The 11421-nt window shown below is 35.4% G+C and overlaps 1 protein-coding gene across 1 annotated transcript; it reads right to left on the bottom strand.

The window, feature by feature from the left end:
- Positions 1 to 6986: 6986 nt before the first annotated feature.
- Positions 6987 to 10444, bottom strand: LOC141682998 (beta-xylosidase/alpha-L-arabinofuranosidase 2-like). The gene is made up of 7 exons (XM_074487690.1): positions 9922 to 10444; positions 9214 to 9501; positions 8939 to 9108; positions 8744 to 8841; positions 8295 to 8645; positions 7796 to 8209; positions 6987 to 7682 (listed from the first exon to the last, which is right to left on the bottom strand). The coding sequence occupies exons 1-7, from the start codon at positions 10354 to 10356 to the stop codon at positions 7111 to 7113; spliced, it is 2328 nt and encodes a 775-aa protein (XP_074343791.1). The 5' UTR covers positions 10357 to 10444; the 3' UTR covers positions 6987 to 7110.
- Between the last annotated feature and the right edge of the window lie 977 nt (positions 10445 to 11421).

Raw genomic sequence — 11421 nt, 5'->3', positions numbered from 1 at the left:
GATGTAGTCAAGGTATCAGATGAGTATGATGGGGGAACTTAGCTATTTTCTGGGCCTTCAAGTCAAGCAAAATGAAGAAGGCACCTTTATTTGTCAAACTAAGTACACTAAAAACTTGCTGAAAAAATTTGGAATGCAAGATTGTTCAAGTGCATCCACTCCCATGGCCACTGCCACAAAACTGGATAAGGATACTGGTAAATCAGTAGATATTACTGATTACAGAGGTATGATTGGCTCTCTACTCTATCTAACTGCTAGTAGACCTGATATCATGTATGCTACCTGTCTTTGTGCAAGATTTCAAGCAGATCCAAGAGAACCTCACTTAACAGCTGTGAAAAGAATTTTCAAGTATCTTAAGGGAACAGCTGATCTGAGATTATGGTATCCCAGAGAATCAGATTTTAAACTAATAGGTTACTCAGATGCAGATTTTGCAGGTTGCAAAATTGACAGGAAAAGCACAAGTGGAAGCTGCCAATTTCTTGGAGGCAGATTGGTTTCTTGGTTTAGAAAGAAACAAAAGTCAATTTCCACATCAACTGCAAAAGCAGAATATATTGCTGCAGGAAGTTGTTGTTCACAGATTCTTTGGATGAAAAATTAGTTACTGGATTATGGGTTAACATATTTCAAAATTCCTATTTACTGTGATAATCAAAGTGCGATTGCTATGACAGGTAATCCAGTTCAACAATCTATGACAAAACACATCAGCATTAGGTACCACTTCATCAGGGAACATGTAGATGAAGGTACAGTGGAATTGCACTTTGTTCCAACAGATCAACAACTAGCAGATATCTTCACAAAACCATTGTGTGAAGCTACTTTTACAAGATTGGTAAATGAACTTGGAATGGTTTCAGGTTCTTTCTCTAAATCTGCTTAGTTTTGTTCTGTTGCATCAGACTTTATAATCAGTATTTACAGAATTCAATCTCTTTGTGTATTCTGTGCTTAATTGAAAAATATGTATAAGTAATGACTATTGTCTGATCAATGTTTCTAAACTCTGATAGAGATATGTCTGTTTAGGTAACTATTCAATCCTATGAGGATAACTGTGCTAGATGCTGACCTAGTAGTCTTCAATAAACAAGGGATCCCATGTAAGAAGTAATTAGTTCTGTGAAAATCTATTGACACAAGCAAATTCTGATAATTGAGCTTAGTTGAGTTTACTTTGTCTATCTTATTACTAAGTCATAAACTAGAATAATGCTACTCATATGTTAAATTCTGATGCTAGTAAATCTGTTGAATGTACTAAGTGCTGATAAACCTCACTTATCAAAAGAAAAAGAAAGAGAAACAAGGATTAAAAATCAGGTACTCCTTTGAGATCTAGAGTAAAAATGTGGAAGGGAAGACCCAAGTGCATTGCTGGTATTAAGTAATATGTATCAGAAAAGCAAATAAAATATTTTCTTGGTGACTTTTCACACTCTATGATTACTGGAGAAATACTCTGATAATAGCATAAATTCTGATAAGCAGTCGTGACTCACTTACACTGAGAAGCCACTGTAAAATAGAATTTAAAAAGATGCACAAAATTAGCACAAAATAGTTGAGGTGGACTCAAGCATGAATTTATTCAATAGTAGGTTTCAGAATATTGACAGTTTTTTAGTAAAGTTTTAGTTATGCCTTATTTCTAAGATGTACTGAAGTGAATCAGACTTTACTTTTTGTCTGATATTTAGCTTAATGCACACACTAACCACTCCATATGAATGATGAAAATCACTGTGGTGATCTATGTTGTTTTAGATGAACAGTCATTGTGTCACATTGCACAAATTCTGAGGACAATTTCTGATTGCATGTTCTGATGATTAAGTTTTGAAGAATATAAATCAGAATTTGTGTGAGGACTTACTAAGATAGGCATTCCTTTTTCGAGTTAAGAAATTATGTTCTGATGACTGTTAAGTTCTGATATAAGTCTAAGTTCTGGAATTGGGGGATCTAGGCTTCTCAAGAGGCTTAGAAGAATGACTGTTCCTGAAACTCCCAAGGAATCCATATCTACAAAGAGATACAAGAAACAGAGGGCAAAAAGGCCAGTTTCAGATGATGAAGAAGCAGCAGCTAAGGAAGGAGATCAGGAATCTCTGATCTCACAAGAACCAGAATCTGCTAAAGCCGCTGATTCTCCATCAACTCCATCTCAGGAAGCTGTTACTGAAAAGGCCAACACACCATCTGTGTCTCATGTTCAAAAGTCTGTATCTCCTGTTAATACAGGCACAAGTGCTGATATAGATATTCAGACCTTGGTTGTGCCTGAAGTACTTTACTTAGAAGCTCCAACAGCAACTAATCCATCAACAACACCTATTACTGATGCTGCTCAAACTCCAGAATTATCTACTACACCTTTTCTGCATCTAGATGTTGCTGATCAGAATATAGGTGAGCATCAGGATATGGCTGTTGATCAGAACTTGGATCCAGATCAGCACTTAAAAGATGATGCTGAAGCCTCAATTGCTTCGCATACTATTGTTTTGTCAGAAGATGCTGATTCTGCAAGTTCTGATGCTGCAAATGCTGGAGATACTGATGATGTTGCTCTACCAGCAGATACTGATGAAGCAGGTCCTTCAAGACATGCCCCTCAATAACCAGTTCTTAAATCTGAACTTGTTAAGAAGTTTGTTACCAGAGAAGCACTAGTGACTTGGAGTTCCTGCTGGTCAGGAGTGGACTAAGGAATGGAACTCAATTACTTGTGTTCCATCTGCAAAGAATCTGGCTGAGCACTTGACAAAAGCTGATGAGATGTTAAATACTGATGATTTTAAAACACAGCTTAGAGTCACTGCATTGAGTACTAAACATCTTCAAGGTCTCCATTCAACTACTCATGCAGAGCTACACAAGATTCAGGAAGAATTCATCAAACATGAACAAGTTCAAAAGATTGATAAGAAAAAGTTCTTCCAACCTACCTTTGACAGGATTGCTTATATTGAGAAGACTCAAGAGACACAACAAGCTCAGATTAATGATATTCTGAAAAATCAAGCTTCTCAGCAATCTCAACTTACTGAAATCCAAGCCTCAGTGGAATTGCTTGTCTCTCTTCTACTACATGCTGATGCCAAAAAGGGGGAGAAAGTAATTAAATCCAAATGCAAGACTGACAAGACACTGAAAGGGAAGGATGATGAAAAGGGTGATCAAGGAAACCCTGGAATGGGTAGAGGTCATAGTCAAGGTAGAGGTTTCTCATCAAGAAAAGCTGAAATCACAAGTCACAGGACAAGTTCTGATGCTGGAAAAAGAATTAGTTTTGCTACTGGTAAAAGGATAAGTTCTGATGAACTTTTAGATCTTGATGAAGAAATGTCAAGACAGTTATTTCTTCAGGAAAATCCAGGAATGGACTTGGAGAGTTTAATGGAAGAAGAAGCCAGACTTAAATCAGAAAAAGTCACATCTAAATCTGAAGCTTCTGGTAAAAAAACACTTCCAAAACTCAAATGCATTGTGATAAAAGAAAGGACAAATACTGAAGCAATATTGGCTAAATCACAACCGCAGATAGATCCAAGATCCAAGGGTAAAGAAAAAGTTGGTGAACCTATCAAGGTTTATGTGCCTCCTAAGAATGAAGAAATCACTGATGAAAAGGATGATCTTTCTCTGACTTCAAGAAAAGTTTCTAAAACAACCTCCGACATAGCTCAAGTTGTTCAGAGTCAAAAGACTGTAAATTCTGATATTTTGAAGAAGCAAGTAACCTCTGACATGGCTCAAGTTAACTTGATATCAGAAGACAGACCAAAGACACTCCTACCAGGATTCACTAAAGCAAAACAGACTCAACCTTTGAAGACTGCTGCAAGTGTTTTTGAAGCAAGAGTAGTTACAGAAAAGGAAGCAAGAGATAAAACTGGATTGGGAAGTGCTGATGAAAGAAGAATACAGAACACTACCAATGATCCAACTTCCTTGAGTGAACCAGGTATTGGAGCAACTCCTGAGAGATTGAATCAACTGGAATATGTACAAATGGTTTACCATACCTACTTGAAAGAATACATCTTGTTGTACTTCATGACAGATGGTAGGGTTTATCATATAAGGCAAAATGTCATTCCTTTGAAGTATTTTGAAGAATTGGAGCATGTACTATTCTTACTTCAAGTGGATGACAGATTGACAGGAAGTGCTGCAAACTATTTGAAGGATCAGATTCTGAGACAGAAGAGACTTTATTCTGTTAAGTCTGATAGTACATATGTTCCAAAGTACAGAGATCACAAGGGTGATATAGTTGAAATGAAACCCAACACTGCTCAAATTATAACTACCTTTCTGGGTTACAGGGCTGTAGAATTCAATCTTGAGTCTGATAAGGCATATTTGATCAGATTGGATCAGAATATAAGAAAAGCAAAGATTAATGATCTCAGGGCTGCAATCTTTCAAATTGGCGAAGATACTGCAGAGCTTAAAGATGCTAAAAGGAGGATGATTGATGAACTCAGATATGCTGAGAGATGTTTGTTGAAGAACTATCTCAGAACAACTCCTGACATCAGAGAGATCAGAAGATGAAGCCAAGTCAAGATCTACAACTGCTTAAATTCTGATATTTGTACAGACTGAAGTTTTTATCAGAAGTTAAAGATTGGTAAAGGTTTAAGGACTGTAAGTTGTAGTTATCTAGTCTAATTCTCATGCATTTGTACTTAATGTTTTTGACATCATCAAATATCTGTTAAACTTGTATATTTTGCTAATTTACAAGTTGGGGGAGATTGTTAGATATATTTGATAATGTCATGGCTAATATGATTTATGTTTAGTTTTCAGATCTTACTTAAACAGGATAAGTCAGTACTTACTGGAAGTCAGGACTTAAGGATATCAGTACTTATATTATCAGGAGATAATCATCAGAAGATGGATATCAGAACTTAAGTGCTGAAGGACGTTCAGATAAGGACAGTAGCTGATTAAAGGAAAGAAGATCGAGATAAACATAAGAAGAGATATGCATGAAGAAGGAATTCTATAAAGAATAGAATACTTGGAAGAAAAGATATCTGATTGATATATTTTAGGAAGCAGAATTATATTCCATATCAATTAGCGATTATCTTGTAACTGTGTAGTATATAAACACAGACATAGGGTTTACACTATAAGTGTTATCATATTCGAAAAGATTATTCATTGTAACCCTAGCAACTCTCGTGATATTTGTTCATCACTGAGAGGTAACAGTTCCATACTGTAACAGAGTTTATTGTTTCAATAAAGTTTGTTTTCTGTTACTTGTGATATTAAAGTTCGATTTGATTGTACTTTACACTGTATTCACCCCCTCTACAGTGTGTGTGACCTAACATTATTTATATGAAAAATCCTGAAGAAATAAAATCGCATAAAAATAAGACACATCATTAAGACTTAGTTAAATTATAGCGATCGATATATTGCTTGAAGGAGTTTGTTCTTAAAGGAGTTTGGTCGTATATGGTATAACAGGCTTACTGAATACCTATTGAATAATGGGTATATCAATGATCAAATATGTGCACGTGTGTTTTTTAAAAGATCTCAAACTGGTTTTCTTATTATTGTTGTATATGGGGATGATATTAATATTGTATGTGCTTCTAAAGATATTATTAACGTTGTTAACTATTTAAAGAATGAATTTGAGATTTAAGACCTTGAAGCGATAAGATTTTGTTTAAGTATATAGGTGGAACACTTGAGGGAAATTTGTTCATCAATCAACATACACATATGAGGTTCTTGATCAGTTTTACACGTACAAATATCATCCATTAACTACGCCAATGATTTTTCAATCACTTGAAGTTGAAAAAGACCCATTACATCCTAGAAAAGACAATGTAGATGCGTTTGGACTTGAAGTTCCATATCTTAGTATAATTGGCGATATTATTTATCTTGCAAATAACACATGGCCTAATATTGCATTTGTTGTGAATCTATTGGCAAGATTCAGTTCTGACCTAACTAAAAGACATGGGCATATAATCAAGCATTAATTGAGATATATTCGTGGCACAACTGGTCTTAGATTAATTTTCCCAAACAATTTGAAATCACGGCTGGTTGGATATGCAAATGTGGGGGTCCTTTCAAATCCACATTTTGGATTATTATAAACACGCTAGTTATTCACATATTGTTATGGATGACAATCGAGTCGGTCGAAACGAGTTTAGTAAAAACCAAACCGGAACCCGAATTACTTTGCCAAACCCGAACCCGAAAAACCCCGAATTACTAAACCCGAACCCATGGGGTTTTATTCGGGTTCGGTTCGGGTTCAGATTTATAGATCTCTACCAAATTGCATCTTAGTTCCCACAATCTCTATTGAAGGATTATTAGGATATAATTCAAGGAAAGGGGTCGTAGGTCTGACGATATTGAAATTATTGGGGTTGAATTATATGTTCAGAGAAGGCAATGGATCAGATTTATAAGGATAAAATTGTTGGTAAAACAAGATAAAAATCTCGGCATATAGTATACGTGTTTCGAACCCTTTTGTTGAGAACATATTTAATGATAATAATTTAGTAATTTTAGACTTTAATGCAATAATTTGTACACAGTATAATCATTTTTAGTATTAGTATTGGTAATATATTATGTCATATATTATAATAGTACTACTTATACATGTATATGTAAAATATTATTTATAAATTAACGCGAATTTCGGGTCGGGTTCGGGTCGGGATGAATGGGTTTCGGGTCGGGTTCGAAACGGTATGCCTTAAATTTGAACCCGACCCGAAAATAGTTTGGGTTTTAAAAATCAAATTCAAACCCATGTCCAAACCTAAAATATTCACTTTTTCCTTGACCTAAAATATTCACTTTTTCCTTGATTTATGTAGTTGGCTCTTCCGACATCGTTATTCTCACGCGGAGTGATTCTTATTCAAAAAAAAATAGGTCAACAGAGGGTTCACAACTTCAAACATATAATCGAACCAACCAAGACATCATGATTGTTTCAGTAAACTTTGATTACACTTCACAAATTCTGAAATGTATTATTACAAATTCACTCTGGTGTATAACTTAAGTCCCGGACTATATGCTAACCATAAAGTAATGTTTTAAACTTCCGACATGAAGAACATGCATACCTAATGCAAGTTTTTTATTTCCAAATTTATCCACCACACTTAAATGTTTGCAAACATCTTTATTAAACCTAATCATCCCCTGTTCTTTTGGCGTCAAAAACACCTTCTCAAATCCCAACAATTGTTTCTGAGGAGATTTGTGCACATTTGGAGGTGTCGAAAACAAGAAAACTGTATGGCTTCCGCTCATTCTTCCTGCATTTTTCACCCTCAAATGAATTTTGGTATTTGCATTCTTGCAAGTTTGTTCTGAAGCATCGATTGATTTGCATGAAGATCTTTTACAAATATGTTGTTCCCCCAGCTGTATTGATAGAAGATTTGGTGCTTTAACTAGGTGATAACTGAATTCTGAGTAACTTAGTCCATCACCAAATGTGTATACTGTTGGTCCCCTATAAAACCTGTATGTTCGACCTGGATAGCCGGTTGCAGGATCTGGTCTCATGTTCATGTTTGTCATGTTTACATTATTTACATATGATTGTGGATACCATGACATTGGTAGTCTTCCACCTGCAAAATGACAGACTCTTAAATAACCAATCCAAATATATGACAATTAAAATGTGCAACAACTGTTACATGCTTTACAGTTTTAACGTGAAATATCAGTCCATGTCACGTACTGGGATTGAAGAATCCAAAAAGGATATCTGCTAAAGCAGCTCCACCCGCTTCACCAGGGTAACCAATCCACAAGATGCTGGTGACTTTAGGGTCATCTTTTGCAAATTGTACATCCATTCCTCCACCAGACATAATAACAAGTATAACTGGTCCTTTGGATACCTTTGTAACTTCTTGAACTAGAAACGTCTGCTGTCCTGGAAGAGAAATGTCAACCCTGTCCAGGGTTTCTGTTTCGATTGATTGATCAGCTCCAACAACTAAAACAGTTGCATCTGCTGTTGCAGATATCCTCTTTGCATCATTTACTTGGGCAATGACACATCCTACATTGGCACATCCAGGTGAAAAATACGTCGCTGGAACCACTGATGTTATGCCTTGCAAAGTAGTAGTATATCTGCATGGTGTGCCTGTAAAATGTCACAGAACTTCATTAAATCTGCAATCAGATGGTCAGGATATCTGTCATAGCTAAATCTGTTTTATTTGATTTACCTGCATAATCTCCAATCATAGTTGTTGTGACATTGGCATTAGGTCCAATAACTGCGATAGATTTGGTGGCTGTAGGAGATAAAGGTAGTGATCCACGACTATTCTTGAGGAGCACAAACCCTTGCCGTGCTGCTTCACGGGCTAATTCTTGATTCGCGGGGGTGCACACATCATTCGGGCCTAGATTCCCATAAAGTTGTTGTCTTGGATCACCATCGAAGAAGCCAAGTCTCATCAACATTGCAAAATTGTTCTTGACAGCCCTATTGACATCTGCTTCTGCCACCAATCCCTCTTGCACTGCATCTGGTGTGTATATTCTTAGATGATCTCCACAGTTGAGATCCACACCTGTTAAATCCAAAACTTAATGTTCTGCAATGTTGATTTGAAGGTTGCTCTTTTGTCTTTTAACTAAAAATCAGAACGCACTGTCAAAAGTAATTCACCTGCTTTCAAAGCAATGGCAGCAGTCTCTTCTGGTGTCCTGGTATAATGTTGTTTATCAAACATGACCTCCAATGAATCACAATCAGTACTGATGTATCTGCATAACCCGTAATTCGAGTGAAATAAATCAGTTAGAATTTTATACAAACGAAAATTTGTAGAACTTTCAGTAGAGGAACTTCCAAAGTAAATACCCATTTAAGTTCCACTGGTTACGGATCACTCCTGTTAATAGGTCTGCATCTGCACAAGTTGGTTTGCCATTAACTTGGTTGTACGAACACATAACACTTGCTACATTTCCATCAATTACACAACTCCTGAATGGGGGCTGATATGTGTCCTCCATATCTTGCTTGGTGACCTAACCAAAATTCACAATTAAAATTATAAAATACATCTACAAAACCTATAATTTATATCTTGAAGTAAAACATAAATTATTTTTATAGGCTTTATAATGATTTACCAGAGCATTAAAATGGAATCGATCAATCCCTTTCCAGTTATCAAGATCATAAGCTGTATAATGTTTACAACAAGCGCCAACTTTAAGTCGAGATTTATCACCATCGTCTCTTTCTTGTAAACCTCTGACATAGGAGACAGCATATCTACTTGTAAGCAAAGGGTCTTCCCCTGGTGTTTCTTGACCTCTTCCCCATCTCGGGTCTCGGAAAATGTTGACATTTGGTGACCAGAATGTTAATCCAGATTCCCCTACATTGTACATTGCTCTAGCTTCTGTTGATACCACCTGCATGCAATGTTACAATGTAAATCATTTTATTATCTTCAATTAATATATTCAAATCCATCTTCATTTATGCGCACAGCCTTTTCAAGAAGATGAATGCACGAAATTAGTATATAATTTTAATATCCTATACACATGTGAAAATCATTACAATGGGATGAGCTCGTTTTGGCTAACATTTATTTAAAGAAGAAAAAGTAGTTTTGATGTATTTATGACTAACCAGAATACAAGAATTCTTCTAATAGATACCTTAAGTGCTTAACTATGCAAAAAGCTCATCTCCAAAAGAAAACATGGAAAAAAGAATTAGTGTGTGTTCTAAGTTACTGAAGAACTCTTAAGATCATAATTCAAATAAACCAAATAATGCTGATGAAATACAAAATTTACTTGTAATGGTAACAAATAGCTCAATACCTTTCCTATAGTATAAAACAGAGAAGTATTAAACGAAGCAGCAGTGCATATAACTTGAGGAAAGCTTGTAGCTCTATAAATGGGAGACGAAAAATTGGTCCCAAGACCAGTACCAGCAACTCCATGCAAGGCTTCAGACCACCAGTTATACTCGGGAAATCCAAGTCGACTCGATCCCCTTGCATCATTAATCAGATTCAGTATTTTCTCTTGCAATGTCATTCTGCTTTGTAAATCATTCACCCTCGATTCCACGTCTAACGATTTATTGCAGAATCTGTAATTCCTGACCTCAGGATTTTTGACCACATCACAAGCAAAAACAACAGAAGGGTAGGCTAAAACTTTGTTATTCCACAAGAAAAAGTGAGAAACAATGAAGCAGAGTTGAAAACAGAGGAAAACAGAGTATCCCTTGTGCTTAGAAGAAGCCATTTGTAATTATGGCTCTTCAACCAACTGATACTAAGTGGAATTTTGTTATGTTGGGTGTGTAATTCTGTACTTATTGAAGCTCCTAAACTTGTTCTAACAATATATGGTATATAGAATTACATGATACATTAACATATATATAGTCTCACCAGTCACCAGTCACCACCAGAGACAGCTCTTAGTCATGCAAAACTTTCAAGCAAAAAATATGATAAAAAAGGCAAAGAGGAAGAACAGAAAGACACGATGTATCTAAAACAGGAGCTCCAGTATATTAAAATGGCATACATGTCCAGGATGGTATGTTTGTTTCTGTGAGTGGGGAACTTGCAATAATGTATAATTAAACATACAGTCCTGTTTAGTTGTTTTCTTTCTTTACATGAGACATTGTTTAGTTTGAGTGAGGGTGTGGTGAATATGGTAAATTCTCTTTTGTTTTTTTTATGGAATTGTCTGAGAAGTGTTAAATTAAAATTATAATATTCTGTCTCAACAGCCAAACCATAAAGCCAGGACGATTGTGGAGTCACGCATGAGGCTTGAGATGTTCAGTTACTGTACATTGGTTCCAGAAAATTTCAGTAATTATACATTGGTTATCTCTGTTAAACGAATAAAGACTTGCTGAGCTACAGAAGTATTCAATATTCATTATTAGTGCCAAAAAATTCAGTGATTGTACAGTGGTTCCAGAAAATTTCAGTGATTATGCATCGGTTTTCTCAGTTAACGGAGAAATTTGACGGCAACAAATTTAGAGGGTTGCTGAAATTGCTGTAGTGATTAATGGTGAAGAGCATAGGCTAGGGAGATTAGGGTTTTGTGTTGGGGAATGTAATGGTATGAATTATCAAATTTGCAATTAAGAAATTAAGATAGAACCGGTAGATATACCGCACGTCAAAATCAAAATATCAATATTAAATAATAATTATAAAATTTTATTTTAATTTTTTATTAAAATATATAATAAATAAAATTGTACGATTATTGTAAAAAAAAATTAAAATTATATATAGTTTTCATTAACTCAAATTTTATTAGAAGAACAAACTCAACCTT

The sequence above is a fragment of the Apium graveolens genome, chromosome 9, assembly GCF_009905375.1.
Source record: "Apium graveolens cultivar Ventura chromosome 9, ASM990537v1, whole genome shotgun sequence".
NCBI lineage: Eukaryota > Viridiplantae > Streptophyta > Magnoliopsida > Apiales > Apiaceae > Apium > Apium graveolens.
This window is presented reverse-complemented; position numbering and strand designations above follow the sequence as displayed.